The following is a 25200-nucleotide window of genomic DNA, read 5'->3' as shown; positions in this document are numbered from 1 at the left end:
ACCCACATAATCACATACCTGTCTCTGCTGCATCTTCCTCCAAAACTCCGATGTAGCCCCAGTAAAGGCTGCTACAGGCTACAGTGAGGAAAAGACATGAAAACACAAGGGAAACAAACACAGGTTCTGTAATTGTACTTTATTGCAACTCCAATGCTTTGTCTGCTCCTGGAAGACTCCTTTAGCTAAATTTGTTTCAGGCTTTTTTTTTCCTGTACCAATTAAAACACAATAAGCATGTATAATTTTCTTATTATTTTATTGAAAAGGTACATTTAAAAAAATACACAGACATCTTACTATTATGGATTGCTGATAGAGATGCTCTAAAAGTTAATTCTCTTTTTTTTTTTTCATTTCTTCCACCTGTAGTCCTCATTATCACATAATGACTCCAGTCTGAGCACTGCATATTGATTCACCTTTATAAAAGGGTTGGGGAGGTAAGAAGATAGGTGGGACATTACTGCAATATATTCAGTAAACAGAGAATACGGTCAATTATAAATATTTTATGTTCTGTACATTATTGCATTAGGGAGCCACAATGTTATGCAGCATCATTACAAAGGAAACTAGTTAGAAATTAAGAAAACAGGATATTTACGTACAAACACATGGATCCATTGTCTTCTTGAACAACGCATGTGAGCTGTGGCAATGTGCAATTGAAAAGCTTTTTTTCTCTTTAAACATTGCTTAGTAACACCAGTGGAGAAACAACAAAAATAAGTTAAATGAAAGTAGCAAACAAGCAGTAATCTTAACTCTATGTTATATGGCTTTCTATTTTTGATTTCTCTAAATAAAGTATGACACAAAAGAAATAATTAAAAGCTTCAGCATTGCATTGCTTTCAAACATTTGCACAGAAACTAAAAATATTAAAATCAGACATAGTACATCTGTAGTACTACACAAGATACACCAGTACTGGGGTCTAGGACAGCACACAATCCCTGTCAACAAGAGCACACAAAAAGAATGGATGCAATTCTTTTTTGAGATGTTGTCTGCAGTCAAGCATTTGGTTCATCTACCTTTTCCTTTTTTCCACATTAGATTATACCCCGTTGCTTTTCAGAGAAGTATTTACATAAGTGTGAGTGAGGAAGACCCTAGTTTTCAAGTCTGTCAGGAAAATATTTAATGTTCCTTGATTCCAAGGTGCGTCATATAAATTGAAAAAAAATAAAAAAGAAAAAATGAATAGATGCATGAATCTTTAATGGTATAAATTTTATGAGCAATTTAATTCTCAATCAAATCACACTGTTTTGGTTAAAAAAATATAGACAGAGAGAAGACAGAGTTGTCTAGACTCCAGAATGCAGTGCTGTCAGTGATGGATTTTATGATGCGGTTGGATGAGGTGTCACGCTGGATGGCATTGCAAAAGAGAAACACTTTAAAATTTCAACCCATTTCCTGCTTCCCTTTACCCTTTGTACTGGCCATAGTTAACTCTTTTTCACATCAATAAATTAGTACGGTGCAAAGAGTATGGAGGCAGGCGTTGCCCGGATGGGCCCGTGGGCTGGCCTGAGCAGAGCTGGCGGAATTGCTGGTGCCTGGAACAGGGATGCCGAGGGCCGGGGAGGGAGGGACAGAGCTGATGATACAGCTGCAGCTGCAGCAAGAGGAGATGACAGGAAAGCAGGTGCCAGCGGCTTAATCATGTCCTTCTGGAATGCCAGTTTCGCCTGGAATAAAACACACACACAAAAGCAATGTAAATACAGTTCTCCCAACGCCCACTTTTACACGAGGGAAAAAGTGAACCCTGCCACTGGGAACACTGTGGCTTCTCACTGAAGCCTCTCACCAGCTGCTTAGAAATGTTACCTGCACTGTCCTCTTACTCCCAGGGCAATCAAAGCAACCAAATCCTATATTTAAAGATAAATCTCTTGAGTCTATAGAGTCCAACACACTGATGTTTAGAAGGAATCATAACTTGCAAGTGAGTAACTTTATATAAATTATAACTGTGCATGAAATATTAAAAATACCCCCACGATTAAGACTTCAATATCAAAAGTCACATTTTCCACTTGCAAAAATGAATTGTATAAAAGTAGAGTGGACAAGATGGGAAGGTCATATTAGGCCAGTCAGCTTTGCACCTTCCAATGCAGACTTGCTCTGCTCGAAATAAAAATATTATTTAAGACTGATACCAAAAAGAATTTTTTCTGAAATATATATATGTCTTAGTTTATGATCTACAAGTGTTGCTGGTGCTTGTGGTGAAGCAGCTAATTAGAAATATATACACTCATATCTATATCTCTCACTGAAAATGGTTTGCACTGTAATCATTCAATCGTGGAAGCAAAAATGCTCATGTTTTTCCTTTATAGTTGGTGGTCTCTCCTTATGCAATGGATGATAAAATGATGTATTCTATAAGTGAAGAAGATTAGAACAGGCACAACCTATCAGATGGGGAGACTTAGAGGAAGCCTACAGCATTTTCATTTGCCTCTAAACAGTTACAAAGAAATATCAATATTTTAGCATTTACAGGCTTTTCACATGCTTTCTTTTGCCCATACACATTTGCATTTCTCTTTTCAACTTGTAAACTTGTTTTTGTGCCATAGGTGGCAAGAACTTTTCTCTAATGAACAGTGGCTGTGTCATGAGCAAATAAACACAAACTGTGCTGTGCTAAAGCCAGCCTGAACTCCAGCTGCAGATGATCAGCAGGACCAGCTTGGGGGATTCCTGGGAATGCAGGTGGGTGTGACAGGGATTGGCTACTGGTTTGATATCCAGTGACAGACATGGCCTGAACATACAGGCAGTCTAAACACCTAAACACCTGATGGCTCTTTTGCACCAAATAATAGATCCACACAGCATTCTGTTTTGCTGTATGCAGAGAATGAGCACTAGTATTTTTACATCTTAGCATCCTATGTCCTTTTCCCTGACTGCATCCGTCATAACTCAGAGTTATCTCAGGTGTGCAAAAAGACAGAGTATACTCATTGCTGCCTTCAAAGAGAAGAGCCTTCACCCAGCAGAGCTGATACCTTTCCACGGGGCTCATGGTTCATTCCCCATTCCACTGATTATTCCCTTCTTTCTAGCAGTAAACAACACTTGCAGTGCTGTCTGCATGCCTTGGACTGGGCAGACAGAATACATAACTGTCTTCAAATCTGATTCCTGTGCAGACTCAGCCTGCAGGGGAAGAGAGGCTACAGAAGCATCAGGTCTGTCATGTTCCTGTCTCTGTGCAGTGGAGTCCCCAAGGTCACAAATTCACACAGACAGCGATGAGAAATAAAAATACTTACTGCTAAAATACTTGGGTTGCGCTGCAGTTTGTTGTAAGGACTATATTTAGGTTTCATAGGCTTTCCTGCAACTCTGTCCTTATGCCTTCGGCTGGAAATGTGCTGAAATAAATATCCTCACATTTAATTAGCTCTTTAAACATTTCTCAGTTTTGAGTTTGAAATTGATTTATCAGTACGATATGCCTAAGTCCCTGTTTGTAAGATAAAGTAGGTTCTTTAGAGAGAGCAAAGATGAGTTTTGCTAAATTAAACATAATAATTTGGAGGATATCAAATAGAGAATCAGAAACTAATCAAGTACAGCATATTTTGTGATTTAAGACAGGCTCTACAAATTATTGATATTTTGTTTAGTATTTCCTTTTTCCATTTGAGGAGCTTTAAACTAGGCAGAGATGTAATCACTAGGTCATAGGGACATTCAGAAGTAAGAGGTAAATTTTCATCTTGCTGATACTGTTCAGTTGTGTAAATAATTCAGTATTAGCTGAAGGAAGAACCAGTACCCAGGGATATGTCTACACATGCAATTTAATATTATGTTAGAGCTAACTAAAAAACAGGGAATGAGAGGACACATTCATGCAGCACAGCATCATCCAGTCAGAGATTCCCATCTGGGTATCAGAATCACTGCATTTGTATGGGCACAGCTCTGAACCCAGGGCTAATTGGCTCAGAGAACAGCTCCACAGGCACACAACAGCCACACTGTTAATGATAATGTTGTTCTACATAATTCAGACATATCTACAGTATTACCCTACTGGTGATTGTCCCAAACCAATAGATTTGAGTCATGTTTTTCTTCTCACATAGCATTAAACATTATTCCAGCAGACTGAAAACAGCACCAAAAGATGAATTCAGAGAACCTCAACCCAGAATTTCTTCTAGTCAGGAGAACAAGTTTCAAATATCTGTCTTGAACCACAGAAAACTTTTAAATGAGACCTTCAATGTCATTAATTGATATTGACACCTCTGCTTTTACAACTATCTAAGCCCATTTTTCCCAACTGAAATAATTAGGTGAACTTGACCTATGATGAAATATTTAGGAACAGCTGTGGGAAGAGAGATAAGAAATACTAAATTTATTCAGTATTCATCAACACATCTTCACACAGCCCTACACTGCACCTACAACATTGCAATGCAACTTCAACCAACAAAGAGCTCCAGATACATGCAAGTTACCTGCTTAAGCTGAATTTCTGAATTAACATGGACATCACAGATTTCACAATGGAACGTCTTGTTCTGCAGTCCTGAGCCTTTACTGCCATTCTGCATCTTCATTCGGGATCCAGGCCTAGGGTAAGACTTGATGGGACCAGCACCATTCCGAGCTTCCACCATGGTCTTGTGCTTGGAACCTAATGGGCAAAGAGATGCAGGTGAGTTCATGTTCAGCAGCACAAAACATTCCCTCAGCCTTGGGACTTTATGACATTTATCTTTCAGACAGAATGGTTGCAGTAACCACAGATTAATGATCACTCTTGTTTCAGTAAGTGTAGTTCCTACATCCTTGATCTAAGGGCAAGCCAGAAGGCTTTGTGCAAAAAGGGAACAGCAGGGATGCTGGACCTCACTGTTTGGGGCAGTGTGTGACTGAATGGCCAAGTGTTTGCTGCTTTTTCTTTTGCCAGATTACATAGAGCCAGTGAATAGTAGAAAAGGGTATTAGCCAACACTGGGACAGGAACCACAGCAATCCCTCAAAACCTGCCTAGGAACAGGAATACTTCAATAAATATCCTCTGATTTGGAAGAAACGGCTGCTTTTCCCATTTCAAGAATGGATTACAGCTGTAAAATCAGCTTCAATGGTTTGTTAACAAGCTTTACATCACCAGCACACCATACACAGATAGATCACATTAGGGATTGCTGCTTGTGGCCTAAAAAAAGACACATATCTAATCTTCAATAATCAGAAGATTCTAGGACATCTAGGAAACCTAATGAGTCCACCCTAAAATTATAAAAAAATGCCAAATATCAAATAACAAGAAAATTACTGTAAGTTTTAGCAGCAAAATAACAGATACCAATGATAATGAAACAAAATATGAAAGAGAGAGAGCACTGACATTTTAGAAACCTTAAGTGTTCTAGAAACCACTATGATCATACTGTGATCCTCAGTGTGAAGGTAGGGATTTTGTCAACTAAAAATTTAGAGAGTACATAAAGGACAGTTTAAAAAAAATTAGAGTGCTTTAATAGAATATCAAAAACCACACAGGAAACTGCTATTAACAGGACTGGTTTTTTAAACTTGGTATTTTAAGTTTTAACTAAAAGATGCTTCAGTGAAGTGTGGTTACCACCTTGTTACAATGAAGTTTAAAAATGTTAACACACAACTGACTTGTACCATATGGATACTCACCTGTATTGTGGGCTTCTAGTTGTGAAAGGGAATTCACAGCCACTTTGCATAATGAACAGTAAAGTAGTTTTTTGGCTTTTTCCTCTTCTGACTCAGTAACTGTGTTAGCAGCTCCATTTGTGCTCTTGGAGGATGAGGCAGGTGCTGCAGGTGCCACTCCAGGTTTGGGAAGAAAACCATCCACGTCTGTATTGGACTGCTGACTTGCACTGTTGGGTTTTTCTTTCCCTTTATCTTCTAAAGGAAATAAAATGCATGTGTTGTTGTTTTATGCCACACACACAAAAAGCATACAGTAATAGTCCTGCGGGTTTAGTAAACGTAACACAACAGGGGGCTAATTTATCTCATTTTATAAAAGAGAGCAGCATCCTTGAAATCTTGCTAAAAGTCCTGCCATGAAATGTGTGTAATTTTACAAAAGGGGTGATTTTCTGTTTTTAAAGTTACAAGTGAATACCAACCAGTTCATGCCAGCTGTTGTTGCTGTTGTGCTGCAGGCATGGCCATTTGCACAGGGCAGGAGCCCAGGCAATTCCAAAGGAAGCCAGAGTTAAGGACTGCACAACATTCAGAAACAAGCAAGACTTTGCACTGGGGATTAAAAAATATTTCTCAAAAGCAATACATTTGTGTTTGAAAGGGCTCAAGTTTCTCAAAGTCACTGGGAGGACGCTGAGAGGCTCCAGCACTATCATGACACACATCCCTCATTTCAGTTCCAGGAGTTATGGTACTACATGTGAAGACAGTTGCTAACATTTTTAGGTTTTTCCATTAACAATTCCCCATATATTTGTGGATCAAATGGCTTCTGTGTGCATTCAGTGCATTCCTTTATCACTTCACAAGCATGAGTCAATCATCTGTGCTCCTACAACACAGGTAGGCAGGTATTACTTCATTTTGCAGATGGCAATCACAGAGCAAGAGATAAAATGTCCCAGCTGGGCCTACAGAGGAACTTTGTGCCAAAGCCAGTATTCAAATGCTCCCTGCATACATGCTGCCCCTCAAGGGCTCACTGCATTTGAAGCTGTTCAACTGCAGCCCTTGTGACCACAAGCTCTATTAACTGCCAGCAGTAAAATAAGCTCCATCCAAAACAAACACAGGATGGGAGGGGGACAGTGCAGTGGTGCTGGTATGAGCAAACCCGACAAAACAGACATGAGAAATGACTAAGTGTCACTCTGAACAACTGCAATCAAATTTCATCATCTAAGCAAGTACAACATCTACACGAGAGCAACCTCCCCATTTGAAACCCATGTCTTAGTTTGAAATAGGGTTGAACTGACTTGAAAAACTAGGCTCTATTTTGAGCATTTATTTTTTAACATGGACCCTTGCACTTTATGTTTACAGCTACCAGACTCTGTCTTAACATGCCTTTGTGTATCAGGCCAAGATTGTGCTACTAAGAACTCTGAAAACAGGATTGTACCCACTCAAACACTTGAAAGCCTGTATGAACTATGAATAGCCATTCTGAAACTAAACCCCACAGTTGTTGGCATATTTCCCAGAAGTGCATTGCAGTACATCAAGTTTAGATTGTTATAAACCAGGAGAAAGAAAATTCTAATAAAAGAACTGTTTTTTAAAAATAACCATAAAAAGACTTTGAAATTTCACAATATAAACTGTATTAAACATTGAAAATAATGAAGTACAAAGACTACTATTATGACCAAATTTATGTTAAAACCAGATTCTGGAGGTATTTTGATTGACAAAGCGTGACAAAAGAAACTGATGTTAAATTGTACTTCATAACCTATTCAATTTTAAAGTCTCCATAGGAATAAGTCGAATCTGCAAAAATATAAAATGCTTTATACGACTTATGAGTCTTCATAAAATACAGTTTCAATAAATAGCACTTGCTAACATTCTAAATTAAAGAGTTTTCAATATGGAAAATTCTCAGAGGTGCTAACATCTACAAATGAAACACACTGAACAGCTGTCATTTGCGAATTTACATTACTGAAAAATGGAATTGTTGTTGTCGTTTTCTTGTATGCAATATTATGCCAAACTGCAAAAGGCATAACACCAGTATATATGTGAACCAGAGTGCAATAAAGGAAGGTTCCACAGTATTTTGCATTTCAGGCCTTAAAGGAAAAAATACACCTACAGAACTGCAAGCTGTATGTTAACATATACCAATTACACTTATAGTTTGGCTTTGGGTTTTTTTATGCCATTCCCTATGTATTTTTTTTTATGCAAGCATAAAAATGTGGAGTTTTTGAAAAACCTCCTGGAGATAAAAATCATCACCCTTGTGCAACAAGAACAGTGCTTACCTTCCTGCCCACATCCCCTACCTGCACTGATCTCATTGACCAAGACAAGAGGGAGCAGACTTTATTTGTTTTGCTATCAAGTGTCAGTGGAGAAAGATCCCAAGATATGGAAGAAGATCCATTTTACATGGGCCACCAATTACCATCACAGTGATGGTTTTACAACACTGAATTTAACAGATGATTGAAAAAATTACAGATTTAATTTCCCACTTCTCACTTAGCTGTCCAACAGCTGATGTAGTATGTTGGTTTTTATAACACTCCCCAGATTTACAGTGTTTTCACTAATCATATTCCAACAATTCTAGAGTATAGAACATGTAACACACTAACAAGAAAACTTATACAAAACTAGAGAGAAGTTACCAGCATGCAGCTGGGCTCAATTCTGCCAGTATCACAGCTTTTGGAAAGAACCTCAGTTCACACAATAATTCCATCATTTGGAAAGCTTCCTGACACAAATAAGCTCTTCATCGATGGAGATGGATAAGGAGAGACATACGCCCCGCTATGAATTAATGTTTCCTTCCACCATTCTAAATGTTTAATGCAGAACATCTTCAAAGATCATAATTGTAAGGCTATTATACAGTTTAACTCCCACAGAAAGTACATGGAGCTAAGTGCGTATTTGTCACTGCAATGGGGCCAGAACTGCATTTTCCTGGCTTCTAAAATCAGAAAATTGCACTTTTCCAAATGGGCTTTTGATAACAGCTTATTGTTTCAATCCACAGAATTCAAAACACCATTACTTACAGTTTTATGTTTGAGACAGAAATGCCAACTATTCAACAGTGCAAAGCACAGGAAATGCAAATTGCATGTATATACAAAGTGCAAAGATGATTACTCTTTTATTTGTACTTATAGCACAGGGCTAACAAATAATATTTGCACGTAGCAATCAAAAAATGTAACTGTTAATGGCTGTGCTCATATCCATACTTCCAAACTATCATCACCTTATGAAATGCATGTGAATTGTAAGATGCAGCTGTAGGATTACAGTCCTCTTGCTATTTCTGAAGATATGACTGAGAATAGGCTCAGATTTCCAGGTGGAGCCCAAACAAGTGCAGGAGTGAGTCCATCCTGCCCAGACCATGGGCACACCAGCTTCTGCTGCACAGCTGGCAGAGCACAGCTGGAAGCATGGGACCAGGGCAGTACCAGCCTACTGCCTGAAGGCAGTAGCTGTGATTCAATCTGCATCAGGGTCAGGCTGAAATGCTCACACCAAAACTCATGTGCAAGAAGTTAATTTAGAATCTAATTTGTACTGTTTCCCTATGTTCCTTTTCCATACAGAAAAGCCATACTTCATGTATCTTAAATTCCTCTCTTAAATTCCAGAAAAGTAAATTGATGATTCAGATTCTTACTGAAGCCTGAATTTATTCTGAAGTAGAGCCCAGGGAAAATAACTAAAGCAAGATAATTAAGTATTGCTTTGGGCTCAGTAATATCAACGCTTTTCTCACCCATTACATTGTTTTAATTCTGCTTTGAAGTCGTTTTCACACATTTCTGCTCGTTGGAATCATGCATGTGTCAGCGCCATGTTAAAATTCAAGATTTATCTGATCAGGACTGCTTCATTTCAAGTACCAAAGTCAGGACACTGCAGAGCAACACCTCACAGGTTCAAACCTACAGGTTCTACTGCTTCACTTCTACAGCTGAAGTGGCTCACTGACCTTTGCAGGTCATGTCACTCTTACTTCAGCTGCTGTGGCATAGACAATAGATCCTATCCATTAATGGGTTTTTTGTTTGTGGTTTTTTGTTGGTTTTTTTTTTTTTTTTTTTTTGGTTGGTTCTTTTGGTTTGTGGTTTTGTTTTTTTTTTTTTTGAGTCAGTGTGATGCTTTGGTACACATTAGAAAGAAAAACCTTTTAAAAAAAGGACTGCTTGGTGATCCTGAACATTTTCAACTGGTTTCTAACTATGTCAGTTCCTGTGGTAACTAAAATCAGAAGTGATTTCTGAAAGTAAACATTAATATTTTATTGTTGGGATATGAAAGTGCGGTGCCAGTATTGGCTTGTGATAGCCTTGAGTTCATGTAAGTTGTGCTACAGGGAGTTGCCATTAGTTTGAAGTGTTGATTTTGGAGACTAAGAGAGACTTTGAGGGAAAGCAAACATATCTCCCATACTGTAAAGCTGCACTGAGTGAAACAGATTACCAGGTTCTCCCTGCAATTTCAACAGCTCCATATATGCCTGTAAATATTGGGCTGCACATTAAACAACCTTTGAAGCATACAGTGATTACAGAATGGAAAAGGAAATCCATGAGATTGTCAGAGTATTAAATATTCTTTCCACAAACAACTGTGCAGAAAGGCAAAATCATTTGCATTAATTGCACTAGTAGACAATCCAAGAAATTTTGCTGAAAAGCTTATCAGTAAAGCTAAATTAGCATCCATAAACACAAAGCAAAAATTTGTCTGTTGAAAAATAAAATTCTCAGTTTAAATTTGACATGTAAAATACTTGGCACATGTGAAATAAATCTAAAAAGTGACGAAGTTAATTACATCTTTCCCAGACTTTACAAAATATGCCCACTGACAATGCTGAAGATAGGTGAGTTACTTGAATAGTTACTCAATAGTCACCAGCTGACCTCTCTATTCCAAGATTTCTGTGCACCGAAGTTGTTCCCCAGACCAAAGGATCAGCTTAAGAGCAGAGACGACCACTGCAGACAGGTGTGAAACCACAGAGAGACACAAGAACCAGTCACTGACATAGGCACCACTGTGGCAGGCAAACTTCTCACAAGTGTTTTTCTGTTTTTCAATCCATCACAGCAAAAGAGAAGTTTTTAAAGGTGAGAATAAAAGAAGCAAGTTTTGCAGCTGATTGTAGGGAACTCTTCACAAATTGGTCCAGGCAAAGCAGGAAGCTGTATTGGAAGCTGGTTTAAATGGCTGTGTGTGGTAGGTGCAAGACAGCATTTGAAAGTGCATTACAAAAGACATACAAAGGTATGGAGAGCTTTGAAAATGAAGGCCATAAATCTGGAGAGAGAAAAATCAGTGCCACAGAAATACTGTAACAAAATTTGCAGGATTTAGAACAAAAACATTAAAGTAGAGAGACCACAGTCAAAGAGAGAACAAGCCTAGCTGAATGTAATTAAGGGAGATGTTAAGAAACTACAACAAAATAAAATCAAGGTGGGAAAAACTTAGTCACATTATACTTGTGACATTTAGTCACATTATACTGCCTAACCAAACCTTAGCATCTACCCTGGAACACAGGCCTAGGGATAGAACAAGAACACTCACAAATAATTATATTGAAAACAAGAGCTGCTGTACATCTCCTTGACCTGAAATAAGACTTGAAGGGAGGAGATCATCAGTGACTGAATTACTAGGACAAAAAGAAGAGCCTCTTTCAGTGTATTAGCAGAAAACTTGCTGAATAGAAACTCAGACAATAGCACCAATAAGAAAAGCAAGTTTCAAAACACTGTTCATCACAAGAAAGCATTTTCTCCTGGTTCACAGCACTATAGAGGAATAAACCACACACACACTATTAGCTTTTCTTCTTATGATGGAAAAGATGAACACTTTGAGTAATACATGCCATAAAGACAATAGCAGGACAGCAATTAAGTTACTAGTGGTCACAACCTTCATAGATTTGTAAATACCCTGTCCTGCATCTCAGCACCACTCACAAAACCCCTCAACAAAACAAACAACAAAAAGCATTAGATTATTTCTTCACACTGGAAGATGGAGGTAGCAAACTTGTCTAAGGTATTTCAAAATATTTTTTGTTCTATCTGCACATTTGCTGAATAATGAGAGTCTAATGGCTGTCAGACAAAATATCTACTTTCTCACCAGTTGTGCAGTCTACTGAGAAATGAGGCTGAAAAACCCGTAGGGCTCTGTTCTAGAAAAATTCCACTGCAAACCTACATGCAAATCAGACAGCATAGTGTATCTATTAACCCTTTGGTTACTTTTAGTTTTTTTCTTGTACTTCAGGCCTGTATGAAAAAGAACATTTTATATAATGAAATAAACGTGTTTGACACATTCTGAAGAGAATAAATCTTGTCTCTATACAAAGATGGGAAAAAAATGGAAGCTATAAATATAAAGCTTTTCCTCTCAAACACAAATGTGCCCTCAAATAAGCTGCAACATATTTTCTCACGATACTGAAGCTACATCAGGAAATGTCTGGATGGCTGTGCAATATTAGGCGAACTTGGTTCTTGGTAGCTAGAATGATTATTTGATTAACTGCATCACTACCCTCCAGCAGGCTGAACCCAAGTATCTTTTCACTTCAGAAGTATGGCTTGCATGGTTATGTTACAACAGTGATGCTGACAATTTCTAAGATATTTTATTTTTGATTTGGCATACCAAAGGCTCTTACAAAGAAACCTGCATTTTCTTCAGAGTATGAAAATATTTGTGCTGATCAGAATAAAGATGTAATGTTAAAAAAAGTTCACTTTTGCAATTTTGGTTAGGTTTAATTTTTATGACAGCGGACTGATGAGAATTAGAAAATATTCAGAAGTACATGTAGTTCTGCAAGTGTAAAACCTTGCCCTACAAAATCTATTCCTGTACCTATTTGTACACCTTCCTGAAGTGAAAGTTCCTGCAGCTTCAATTACTGGGCTGTCAGAGGTGATCCTGCTGTATTGCCTAGGATTTTTAATCAATTTTACTTTCACATTTGGAGATTCTTAAGGAATTGGTTTAGTTTGGCTGGCTAGTGTCTGTTTTAAAAGACATGATCAAGAAAAATCTGTATGCACTCATGAGCAGGGAAAGAAAAAGATACATTGGCACATACATAAAAAAATATACAGTAAAATAACTGCAAAATTGTTATGTATTAACAAAGGGCATTCACATTTCAAAAGCATCTTATTCAATACTTCAACACAATGCAATTTCCAAAAGCTAGAGGAATAAGAAGAGTTGATTTTGCACTGTTAGCCAAAATGCAGGAGAGTATGTAGGATATCTGGAGAAAACAAACTTTGAACACTCACTTAAGGCCATTTGCATTGTGTCTCCATGTCACCTGCTGATCTTTAATGATATTTTACAGAATGCATGTTGTATCAGACTTCTCTTTTCCTGATTTGAAAAAAGATTATTACAATTTCCAGTTTCCTCCTCCTCTAGGTTTTAGACCTAATAGGGTGAACAAGAAACCGTGGCAAATGCAGAATATTATTTCTGGAGAAAATGCCTACAAACACCAATACAGAGCAATTTCCTAGTGTACAATGCTAATATCTAATTTCTCAGTGACATGTTGACAGGTTGGGAAAACTATCACTAGAAGTTTGCTCGTAAAACTCAGCAATATCAGTAGCACTACAGTGCTGGCAACTGAAAACAAGGTGGAGCTAAAAAACAGCTAGCAAGTGTGAATGCTAATTTAAAGTGTATCCATAAAGTGAGATCATCCAAAAGCTCAGTCTTCCTGAGTCCTGTTGCTTTATAGCCAGTCATATTTATTTTCATCTATTCTGAGCTATGCCAGTCTGTTTGGGCTCGAATAGGAAAATTTGTGAGTTGGAAAATTTTAACACAGTGTGAGCAAAGCTTGAAATACAGTATAAGATTTTCTATTACAAAATATGGCTTTCCTCTGGGTGAAAGCAAATGTTTTTTGCTAGCTATAAACTTATGGTTTTCTGGCATCAGACATCTATTATTTTGAAAATATTTTATACTTCCATTGCAAATTCTAATACATCTATTTCTTATGTCCTGGGATGCAAACTTTCTATAGTATTGTACTGTCTTCTAAACTTCTTAATAATGTAGGAACGTTTAGAAAAATAACTTTTAAAGATTATAACAAACATACAATATTTTGCCCAGAGATCCTTCACTTCTGCTTAGTCTCAGTTCATCATCTCAGCTGTAAAAGTAACATTGGCTCCACCATTTATGAATCTGAAATATATTACTAGAAACATATTTCACTTGCTGCTTGTGCAAAACAAAAATCTTAAAACTCTATGCTCAGATGCTGAAGTGCTTTGGAACTTAATATGAAATTTATGGGCATCTAAATAAAAGAATCAAGGAGATCTGACACACTCTGCAAGTAAATCCTCGTGGGTCTGTGTCTGAGCTATTCACTTGGTTCTTGCCCAGGCAGAACTGCAGTTAAAGGCAGCTATGAAACACTTGTCTTCATTTCAGTTAAATGACATCTATAATTGTGGATTCTCAGCCACTTCTGTAGCAGGTTTGCCTGAGCACTGTGAGTATTCAGTCGTGCCCTCAAGATTTGAAAAAATAAATTGCATTTCAGATATAACTTGTCTAACCAACACTAAAATACTTTCACTCTCCTTGAAAACAAGTAATAAGGAAATAATGAGTAGCTTAATGTTTATATAAATAATTTTTCTATTACAGGAAATTAAGTATATTTCCCCCTTCACTGCTAAAGCAGCATTGGTCCTTAACGATTATATTTGGACACTAAATTCAACCAAGGGCTCAGAGAAAAGGAGAAAACTTAAATTTTGCAGTTTCAACACGGCCTTGTTCACTTGTTCAACTACCCATTTTATGAATAATCACCAGAATCCTGTTCTTTATTTTCCGATACCAGTGAAAAGTACATATGTGTATCAGAAGAACTGCCTTATCTCCTTAGGAACATGTTGCTTCAATAAGTGTTGTGAAAGTATTAAATACAATTGAAATTATTTCTCCCAGGGTTGTTAAAAAACCCAACAGAACCAGTAGGTATCTTTTTAGCAAGTTATATTGTTATTTCATACTGACTATCATTCTGTTATCACCATCATCTTATTTAAAAAATTCTCTTGGGATATTCAATAGGTAATGCTATATTCAGTCATTAACAGAACAAACAAGAAAAACAGATGCCTGATTTCACAGTATAAAAGAGGTGCTGAAAGATTCAATGTATATGAAAGGATTCTTCAAATGACCACATACATCTAGCTAAAAAAACTCCAGTGGCTGATAGCATCCCTGGGCCTGCTGCCATCGTCCAGCTCCACTAGTACAGTCAATTTTGCTGGGCCAAATGCCTGTCTCTACTTCTTGAAGAAAGAAAAGCTTTATATCATTTCATGCTATGAAATTCACATTTTTAGAACTTGAGTAAGTAGAAATACTAGAGGTATACAGTTTTAATGATACAGGACATGAGTGCTCAGGCACAGAGCAGACCATTCAAAATAGTCTTATTTTACCTTACAGTATTATTTTGGTACCAAGCTTATGCTTATTTTACTACAGGAAAAGCAAAACCTTACCATTCCTTCAAAAAAAAATCCTGGTTTCATATATTTCCGATTACTATAACTGGAAAGAGAAAAGTTTGGCCTTTTCCAGTTTGAACAAGAATTGCAACAGCTCATCCATGTACATGTGTCAGCTGCAGAGCTTGTTTCTCATTTAATGGCACCTATAATCAGTTCTCAGTAGAGGTGCAGAATTCAAAATGTGCTAGCATTATAGACAGACCAAAGATTTCCAGGAGCTGCCAGGAGCTTATGAAAAGCAAAATGCACAGTATGACTGGTCTTCCATTCAGATTTAGACACGCATAGAAAGATGAGTTTTGAATATCCACTTTTGAAAAGTATGAACAGTAAGACTGGCAGGGAAGAAAGTGCTTAAAGATCCCAACCTATTATAATGATTTCCTGTTAACAGACTTTGACTTAATTTTTTTTGGCTCACCTTTCATCCTAAGAGCATAAACCAAACAACTTCCTGAAAGAGCTACTGAAATTTCCTGCCAGAAAATGCCCAGAAGCTATTTGCTATTAAATCAAATACAGGCATTGCATGTGCCATGGATGTAAGTACAAATATGGTACTTGCATGTGTAATTGTGAAGAATTTATGAGCATTTATTAATGATATATTATATTATCAATTGTAAAAGCACTGTGGCCAAGCAGAAAATTCTATACTATGCCATTACCTCTGTTCTGGGGGTAGAGTTTCAACAGATGGCAATATAGAAGGATCTTCATATGGCTGTGAAACACTGAATCAAAAAAGAATAAAGCTTACCATCCTCAGAGGATGCAATGGGAAAATGCCCTTGAAATGACTCTCCTTGGTGGCTGAATCAGATTGAATTTACTACTTAGTTGACTGTAAACTAATACCTTTATCTAATAGAAATATGCCTGTGCTTAGCAGGCACCATCTGAATCCACATAAACACAGATGCATGGTTATTTTATAGAGTGTAGCTTCAGCAGAATTCTTTATGTCATCATAAAAGTGAAGAAATGATGAGATTTATCAGTAGCTTTGAAGGAGGCCAGACAGAAGCACAAGCACCTTTGAAGGGCATAAGGCAGAACCTCTAAATAGGGCACAGTGACACTCTGGGGGACACCAAGCCAAACACATCCTCGTCCTCTTCCTCTCTTAGAGCCTCTCCCTACCCCTGCCCCACCCTCAAAATTCAACTTGGTCACAACCTGTTTGGAGGTCTAGAGGTCTTTAGTACATTACAAAAAATTATAAGATTGAAAAATAATTAGAAACACTGTAGCTTTGAGGTTCTTATAATGGTATCTGTGTGACAAATAACCTCAATTTTGCTAGGACAGATATACCACAGTTCAGCTGGGTAGGTTGTATGTCTTTGGCTCCTAGCTATTTCTGAAGGATTGTATAAGAAACAGTTTATTTGGGCTATGCAAACAAGCCATTCCTCCGAAATGTGTGGAAAACAAGCTGATAAATAGAAAACAGAAAATAGAAAGATAAATAGAAAATGTTAAAGTGAAAAAGAATTTTGCTAAGAGGTCTGGTATAATTTTTTGCATTAGTCCAAGTAAGGAGTTGAATATATAAAAGTTTAGAATTTAAGCACTGGCAGAAAGATTTTTAATATAAACAATGAGAACAAGATGAGTACGGGAGTGTCCTGATGGTGGATTTGTGAAATACAGACTGAGCCCTCCAGTGGGACATTTCACCATTGGCAGTTGATAAATGCAAGGCACTGGCAATGGGGACACTGGAGAAATCCAACCTATCATAAGCTTCCTGAATAAATGTCATCCAACATCTTGCATGCTACTTCAGGAATATAAGGAAATAACTGTCAGTTTTTGTTGTGAAAGCATCCAAAGACAGCCCTTGATGAACTAAAACCCACAGACAAGACCACAAGGTCAACTTATCTAAATCTGATAAAGCTTGGAGTTGCCAATGGGACAACTAATTACCATGTCTACACGACATCAAGTCATTTATTAGGCCCATCAACAGGCCCAGGTTATTTTCCAAATGTGATCTAGTTCACTCAGTGTCAGACACTGCGCCACATTCCAGCATGACAACTTTCCTCAGAATAACCTCCAGCTATGTTGAGTTATGCAGCTGTAACCACTGGAGTAACTCTTACAGGACACACTTAGGATCACGAAACTGGCAATAAACGTTGCAGTCACAGCCCTTTCCTGCCATTCTTGCCATACACAGGAGATCAGCCCAGGACTGCTCATATGCTGGAATACCATCACTATGACCCTGTGCACTGCTTGTTGAGCTGTCCTGAGACAGGGCCCCAGAGCAAAGCTGTAGTACATAGGGTCAGGATTTAAAACAGGTTCTAGAGTTTGGCCTAGTTAGGAGTGTAACATTCTCTGTTCCTGTACCAGCTGAACAAAATGGGGTTTCAAAGAGCATCCAAACGTTTATATCTATCTACTAATTCCCAAACAGCAGAGTCTTCTGCTCTTACTGCAATGAAGACTGAACCTGAAATGCCTGTACCTATCATTTCACAAATGGGCATGAAGCCAACAGAGCATGCAGTGAATGATCAAAGGCCAAAAAAAGATTATCTTTTATAATCTCAAATATGATTTTGACTCTTGAGTAGTTTAAAACAGTTGCATTTACTTTCCAATTTTCATATCAAAGCAAAATGCAAAGAAGATGATACCACATCATTTGTATGCTTCATTTTGAACTATTTATTTTGATTTAGAAGTAAGATCAAAGAATTCTTCTTTGCTTGATAAGTAAACAGTGACATTTCAATCCAGTCATTATCATATGCATTCCTGAAGGATTCATCACTGTAAGCATCTAGACTATGCTGACCTGGGGTCACAGACACCATCTTCTATTGCATTCTTAGAGCTATATTTAAACCACACTTCAAATATTCTAAACTCTGTTGTGTACTTGTTATTACCCTTGCCCTTTCTCAAAGCAATGCCATCCACAGATGTATCCTTCTGTGTAGCCATCTTGAAAACCCTGGCTTCCACTGGGAGGGAAGGCTTCTGTGAGAAGCTATCAGAAGTTTCCCTTATATTTGACAGAACTTGACTCACAAGCTTTTTGCTGTATTTTCTCTCCCCTGCCCAGCTGAGGGTGGGAGAGGTAGAGTGGCTTTGGTGGGCACCTGACATCCAGCCAGGATCAACCCACCACAGCAAGAGCAGCTCCCAGTGCTATTAGCACAGCTGTTCTGTAACCACTATCAAAGCAGCTACAAAAAAGTTTGCAGGGTCACAGTAGTGATTTTCTAGCATATAAAACTGTAATATAGCCTTTACTGGACCTTTCCTGGGTGGTTTGAGAAACTGTGTGGGAGACAGGTTATGCATACATGCCCTATGGCCACCTCCAGTCTGCAAATACCTATCAGGACAAGCAGAGATGGCCCAGCTATAGTAGGAGGGCAACAACTTTGTCACACAACCTGTGGTGATTCTTTCCTATCTGCAGAGTGAATGGGGTAGGGTGGTTGTATTTACAAATACCAATAAATAAGTATTTTCTGAACAGCAAGGAGTTGTAAGCTTAGACAATGAGATCACACAGTAGCCTAACAAAGTTAGAGTGCAAACCTGTTCAGTTAAACCCATTGATATCCACCTAGGGTGCAGCCACCTGCACCATTCCTGCACTATGGCTTTATCATTCTATGCTTGCTGATGATTAATTTACAAATGCCATTTCCAAGTCACACTGTATTATTAACAATAGCAGGGAAGAACTCTCTCTTACGATGTGAGCATTGTCATGCTCAGACTACAGTTACACCTTTCCTTTTGGCTGAGGCCACTTTTGTCTACAGGAGCCCACATTCTTCTGGAGATATCCCAAAAAACCTTTAAGATTAATTTAACATTTGTAGAGTTCTACCAGCAGCCACATTTCTCAAGCTGAAAGGAACAGCTGTAGAGATACTACTGCTTCATACGTTTTGAAAAATAAGGATTAATTTGTATTTTGCCTTTGATAGATTCATCACTAGCTGAGCTAATAGTGAAATGATTTTTCCTTTTAGTACTATAGTGGTGACTTCTGACATGTAAGTGTTTTGGACTTCATGCTATGTCTGACTCAAAGAACATATGGCTCTGTAGCAAACTTAACCTGACATTTTAGTTCAATATTTAACAAGTGTTCTGTCTGGAGAGCTCCAAATCATTCATCATTATCTCATTCAAAATGACAGCACATTAGAAAGGGTGCTACTCATGTCTGTTGTGCCCCTTTATTAGCAGACCTACGTAAGAGAATAATTGCAGATTATCACTTTACTGTAATGCTCCCTACTCTTTCTGCACTAATACCCACAGAACTACACAAATACAAAAAGATCACAAGAACTTGTAATTGTCTTCTCTGTTTAGCTTCTCTTTCCACTTTTCCATACACTAGAAAAGGACACCAACATTTCTCAGGAACTCTCCAAAGTACAATGGCTAAACAACAGCTTCCCAAATGATGGAATTTAATTCTCTTCTGTGATTTCATTTAGCTTATGTACTTCTAAAGCAATTTTTTCAGATCTACAGCACACATACACAACTGTCCCATCCTGAAGGCAAAGTCCCTGGTCAGTCAGCAGGTCAAGCAAAACAGAGCTCACATGGGAGCATCTTTCAGGATAGACCATAAGTTAGGACTTCTACCTAAGCGCCAATTTTCATCAAACGAAAAGGATTTATAGGACTTATTTATATGACTTATAGGGCTAAAATCTCTACATCTCTTTTTTTTTGTTTATTTTGTTTTTGCACACGAGGCAATGCAGCCAAAATTGTGAAGACACAACCAGAAAATAACAAAGATAGGAATAGCTGATATGACCATTTCCTCTGGAAATCAGGATAAAAACAGAAGACAAATACACACATGAACTGAAATTCTTAGTATTAAAGATATTCTAAGGAAAATGAAAATATTCCTAAAAAGTTAATATCTAGTACTAGCTTATTTCTCAGAGAACAAAAGCTCTGTCAAACAATTCAGAATTGTCAGGAAAAAAGGTATATGTTAATCTTTTGCTCCAAAGCAGAAAAACCAACCAACCAAAAGAAGACACAAAACAAAACACCCCCAAAACCCCAAAACACTACCCAATGGCAATTTAGTGAGTGCTTCAGTTGCAATAAGCATTATGTTAAGGAGATAGATATATGTCAAAGAATAGATGGGCAATAGTTTCTATAAGGGAAAATGTAGGTGAACAAAACTATTATTTGTTCCAAGTCTGGTAAAACCCCCAGCCTTCAAGTTGTTCCCCACCTCTGTGACCAGCTTTCCCTACAAATACTGAAAATTTGCTCCAAGTTCAGGTTTTTTCCTCCCAAACATCCCATCCTCAGTCTCCTGCACAGCAGACACAGAGAATACCACTGTTCTCCTGATGGGAAGAAAGTGTTTAACTAAATTGCTACTGGGATTTATTTTTAATGTAGAAACAGTTGCAGTGGTGTAATCCAACCAACACAGATGGAAATCTGTCTAATTTGTACAGAGCAATTAATAGCATAACAACACACTGTCAAAACAGGGGAATTAAAAAAAATATCAAGACCAGGTTTGCCTTTTGACTTGTTGTATTATTTTATCAAAAACTGAATGTAGATTTTAGATACATTGCAGAGGAAAGAAAAGAATTAATGCAATTCAGATCTCATAGTCTGGCAAAGGAAACACAAAACAGCTCCAGATGGTTTCTGGAAGATGGAGTTTGAAAAAGATGATGAAACTTTTGCTATCTGGACCTCAATGTTTAGCATTGAAGAGGGAGGGCATTATAAAATTATGTTACCACAGATGAATTCTTAACATGTTAAATCCTCTAAAGTCTTAACTGACATTTTACTTTGGCAGTTGTCTGAGTTCTCCTCATGTACACCTGGAGCAGTAAGCTATCTTAAAGCTATTTTGAATATTTCAGAGAGCAAAATATTTATCAACTATTTTAAATCTTTTTCTGTTCAGCAGTCCACCTCATATTTAGATCAATGGCAAATTGCTACTGTTTTATACCAGCATGTCTTGTTTACCTGAAGATGCTACTTGGACTTAGCTCATCTCTCAAAACTAAAATGTGATTTGCTAGGTAAATTTGGCATCCACTGTCATTGTTAAGGACCCACAGATAGTTTTGCAGCTGCTGTAAAAACATCAGGATGACAAATAATCACTGATACTTTTTTTGAGTTGGTTCTTTTTTTTCCTTATTTTTAATGCGCACTTCAAAAAACTGTTATTCACCTCATGGTACCCGAGTCAAGATCAGCTCTGGTGAAGAGGATAATAAATTTGCTTCCCTAGGCAGAAGCAAATTTATCAGCAGTAGACTACTGGACTGTCAGTCAGGTAATCCACAGTAGGGGCCTTCTCTTGAATAACACTGTCAGCAAGTTCATGAAAGTCTCCTGTTTCATTCAGTAATACAACACTGACAGAGCAGAAACTCTGTCAGCGATTCCATTGCTATTAGTGTTGCTGACCTTCCTCAGATTACTCATCTGGAAGGTTAAAAAAAAAAAGAGAAAAAAGAAGTGATGTTGAAGCACTAATGAGCTAACAAAGTCTGGAAATACCCAGACCACGAGGCTTCATATTTCTGTGGGTGTGTTTTCCTACTAGAGCAACATTGTCTTATTCAGAAAGGAAAGAATTCTTACAAAGATTTCTTGTGCTTCAGCTAAATATATAACCTCAGAATTCACCCTTCACCCACATCCATCCACTATTGCCATAAGAATATCCATACTTTTTAATAGTAAATTTCATAGGTTTTCAAAAAATACACTTCAGCATTCAGAGGCACCAGCTGTTTCACAGACATGGCAATGCAATTTGAGAGTACCAAAAGAAATCGATTCTGTACAAGAAAGCATAGTAATGGCTTAGAAAAGAGAAGTTATAGATCACTATCATGCAACCAAATTCTCTCATACAAACACAAAAAAGGTAGAAAGTAAAGGATGTATAGAAAAAAAAAGTTTCCATTGACCTGATTTGTCAGAGATGTTGGCTGTGACTGGCGTGGCGGAGCAGCCCGTGTTAACCTTTGCGCTGTCCTTGGAAGAACCAGCTTTGGGTTTGTTTTTCGTTGCCTCTAGTGCTTTGACCTTCTTGGCATGTTTACTTCCTTTGTAGTGGGCCTCGGCCTGGCTCTACAAAGGAGAACAAATCAGGCTCACTTTTTTTTGCACTTGTATATAATACAATGGATGACAAGGCAGAAAAGTGACACTTTCAATAGTAGGCACCATATTATTCCACCTAAAAAAATTGAATAGCTTTATACTAACTGTTTTCGACAGGATTTTAATGAATATTGCATATTTTCAGTACCTTGGAAAAAGAGGCTCTAACATTCCATAAAGCTCTGTCACTCCTAACATAATTCTGTACTTCTATGGTGCTTAAAGATTTAAAGGACTATACAAATGTAAACACATCCAATTCAGAAAGATGCTACTCAATTTTCATGTGGTGTTCCTTTGTCTTTATTGCTTGCAGCTAGAAAGATGGACTGTGCTGAAACATGATTAAATAATCCATTCTTCCTTCTGTTTGATCTAGTACAGATGTCATAAAATACTTTCACCTTCACACTAACAGCAACTGAGACAATTTAAAATTGAAAAAATATTACTTCACTATCAAAAAAGAAGGGTTAAAATGAGGAAACACCATACCTGTAAACTTCAGTAGACCCAAGTATAACACAGAAAAATAAATACTTGTCAGTCTTGATTGCTTTATAAATTGCCTTGAATATTATTTTTTAAATACTAAGAAAATTGGAACCTGAAGTACAGGGAGAAGAGGAGCTTTTAAAAATTATTATTATTTATTTCATCTTAATCTGCCCAAACAGAACAGTCAAAATATGTACTGAGATATTTTGCCTTAAAACTATCTTCAGAAACTAGGTCAGTGTTTTTGAAGTTGCACAGCTAAAGCTAGACACATAAATATCTGCCCATGTTTTTCAGTGCTATTGAGTCCCCTTCATTGTTCTTGACTCTATAGAATCAGATACCTTGACAAATCAGTTTGCTTTTGTTAGAAGCAAAACTAAGGAACTACATACTTAATACAAACCCCAAAGCTTGGAAATTTCAGCAAATGATTTTAAGTGTTTTTCTTGACTTCTCAATAAATTAATTTACCAAATTATGGGCAAGAAAAAGTTCTATCCAAAACATTCTGTTTTCATTGCATTGTCCTCTTCAGCAATAGCTTTGCATTATTAATATTTCTGAACACAATTTTAAAACATTATTTCAGGCATACCACTAGGTGCCTCTATTGAAGGTTACATATTAACCAAAGAAGTTAATATTGTTGTTTACTTCGAATTAAAGCACTCAGAGAAAGCATGCTTTTCCTAAGAACACCTTGGCACCTGGCATGTAAAAACATCAGTGCAAGTAAACTTTCACTGTATTCATGCAAAACCACATTCATTCTCTCTCGTCAATCAATTATTGATTATTTTATTTAGTTCGCTGTGTTAAATGAAGCGAGCCATGAAAAAAGTCACATGCTTTTTATAAAGAGCAACTATAATAGCTAAGATGCTTGAACTCCATAAAGAGTGCTGCCCTAATGAGGAAAATTGTTTTAAGATCCAACAGAAATGGGCATTACAATACCGTCACCTTGGGACAGCATAATAACAGCTTTATCATATGGTAGAGTGGAAGTGAAGAGTGGACACAGCTGGAGTGGGCAAGAGAACAGACAGCATGTTGGAGTCCTCACACAAGTTACTGGCACCGTTAAACTCATGGAGAATTGCTGCTAAAATAGAGGAGTGAAGTTCTTACACACCAGAATTTCTTAAGTGATTATATAGTGCTTTCCACCTCAGAAGGACAGTGTATGATGTTGTGGGTGCATCTTTCCATTCATAGGAGATTTTAGTAAGCAAGCATTCTGCTAGACTAGTTTTATTTAGAGTTCCCCTGAAAGTGAGATGTCTTTCTAAAACTTTTTTATAAATTTATTATAAAAACAGTGAAGAGTTTACTCATCAATTGCTATTAAAATATTTCTTGATTTTAAAACCTTTGAAATATTAACACGCATACAAACACAGTTTAAGGATCATAAAGAAACAACTAACCAGCTATACCACTAGTACTACGTGCACTACTTAAAGGGACACTTGTCAACTTCTGGGTTGGATGTCTCCAGTTGTGAATGCGGGCAGAGGAGCACATCCTGTTTGTGCCCTGCTAAGCCAATGTGCCTCGTGAGGCACAGGAGTGTCTGCCTGTCTCTCTCCACCATTGCTGGGTTTTATCCATTTCTCCTAAGCTTTGCAGTTGCCACATGATGCACCAGAAGGGATGTTTTCCATCAACAACATTCAATAAACTCAATTCAATTCACACGTTGCAGTGTACAAAAAGTGGAGCTAAAAATTGGGGTGAATATATACCGTTTCCATTCCAATATTTTAACTATTAATAATAGCAAGTACAATATTCTCCACTCAAGCATTCTCAAGTTGATGATGTCCCTTTAAATATTTTAAGTCTATGCTCTGCGCATATGTGTACTGTTGATAGGATCATATGCTGCCTGAGGCCAAAGCTATGACATTAGAGACATAAATGCACTCAAGAGAAAGACTTAATAAGTCAATTCCTTGATAATAAGCCTTTCTGCTGATATTTGCAATAATAACGCCTGCAATATCAGTGTTAACCTACTACAGTCTTTGATTCCCTTCATTCAATCCTCATATAGTGTACATGAGACCTGTTGAGAACAAACAAGCCCAGGCAGAATTAAAATTAAGATTTCCATAATAACAAGTGAAACTTCATGGAAACATGA

At 37.4% G+C, this 25200-nt stretch overlaps 1 protein-coding gene across 9 annotated transcripts in view; it reads right to left on the bottom strand.

Annotated features, from left to right (window-relative positions):
* Positions 1–242: 242 nt before the first annotated feature.
* ZNF385B (zinc finger protein 385B) overlaps positions 243–25200 on the bottom strand; it is a 153820-nt gene continuing 128862 nt past the window's right edge. For all 9 annotated transcript variants that reach the window (XM_088167945.1, XM_088167949.1, XM_088167947.1 and 6 more), the window contains 5 exons: positions 22355–22517; positions 5713–5949; positions 4512–4690; positions 3309–3410; positions 243–1703 (listed from right to left, as the gene is read on the bottom strand). In XM_088167945.1, coding sequence (XP_088024071.1) covers positions 1485–1703; positions 3309–3410; positions 4512–4690; positions 5713–5949; positions 22355–22517 — 900 coding nt within the window. In that variant the 3' untranslated portion in view covers positions 243–1484. The remainder of the gene's footprint in view (positions 1704–3308; positions 3411–4511; positions 4691–5712; positions 5950–22354; positions 22518–25200) is intronic.

This window comes from Sturnus vulgaris, chromosome 7 (assembly GCF_052056855.1).
Source record: "Sturnus vulgaris isolate bStuVul1 chromosome 7, bStuVul1.hap1, whole genome shotgun sequence".
In the NCBI taxonomy this organism is placed as follows: domain Eukaryota; kingdom Metazoa; phylum Chordata; class Aves; order Passeriformes; family Sturnidae; genus Sturnus; species Sturnus vulgaris.
This window is presented reverse-complemented; position numbering and strand designations above follow the sequence as displayed.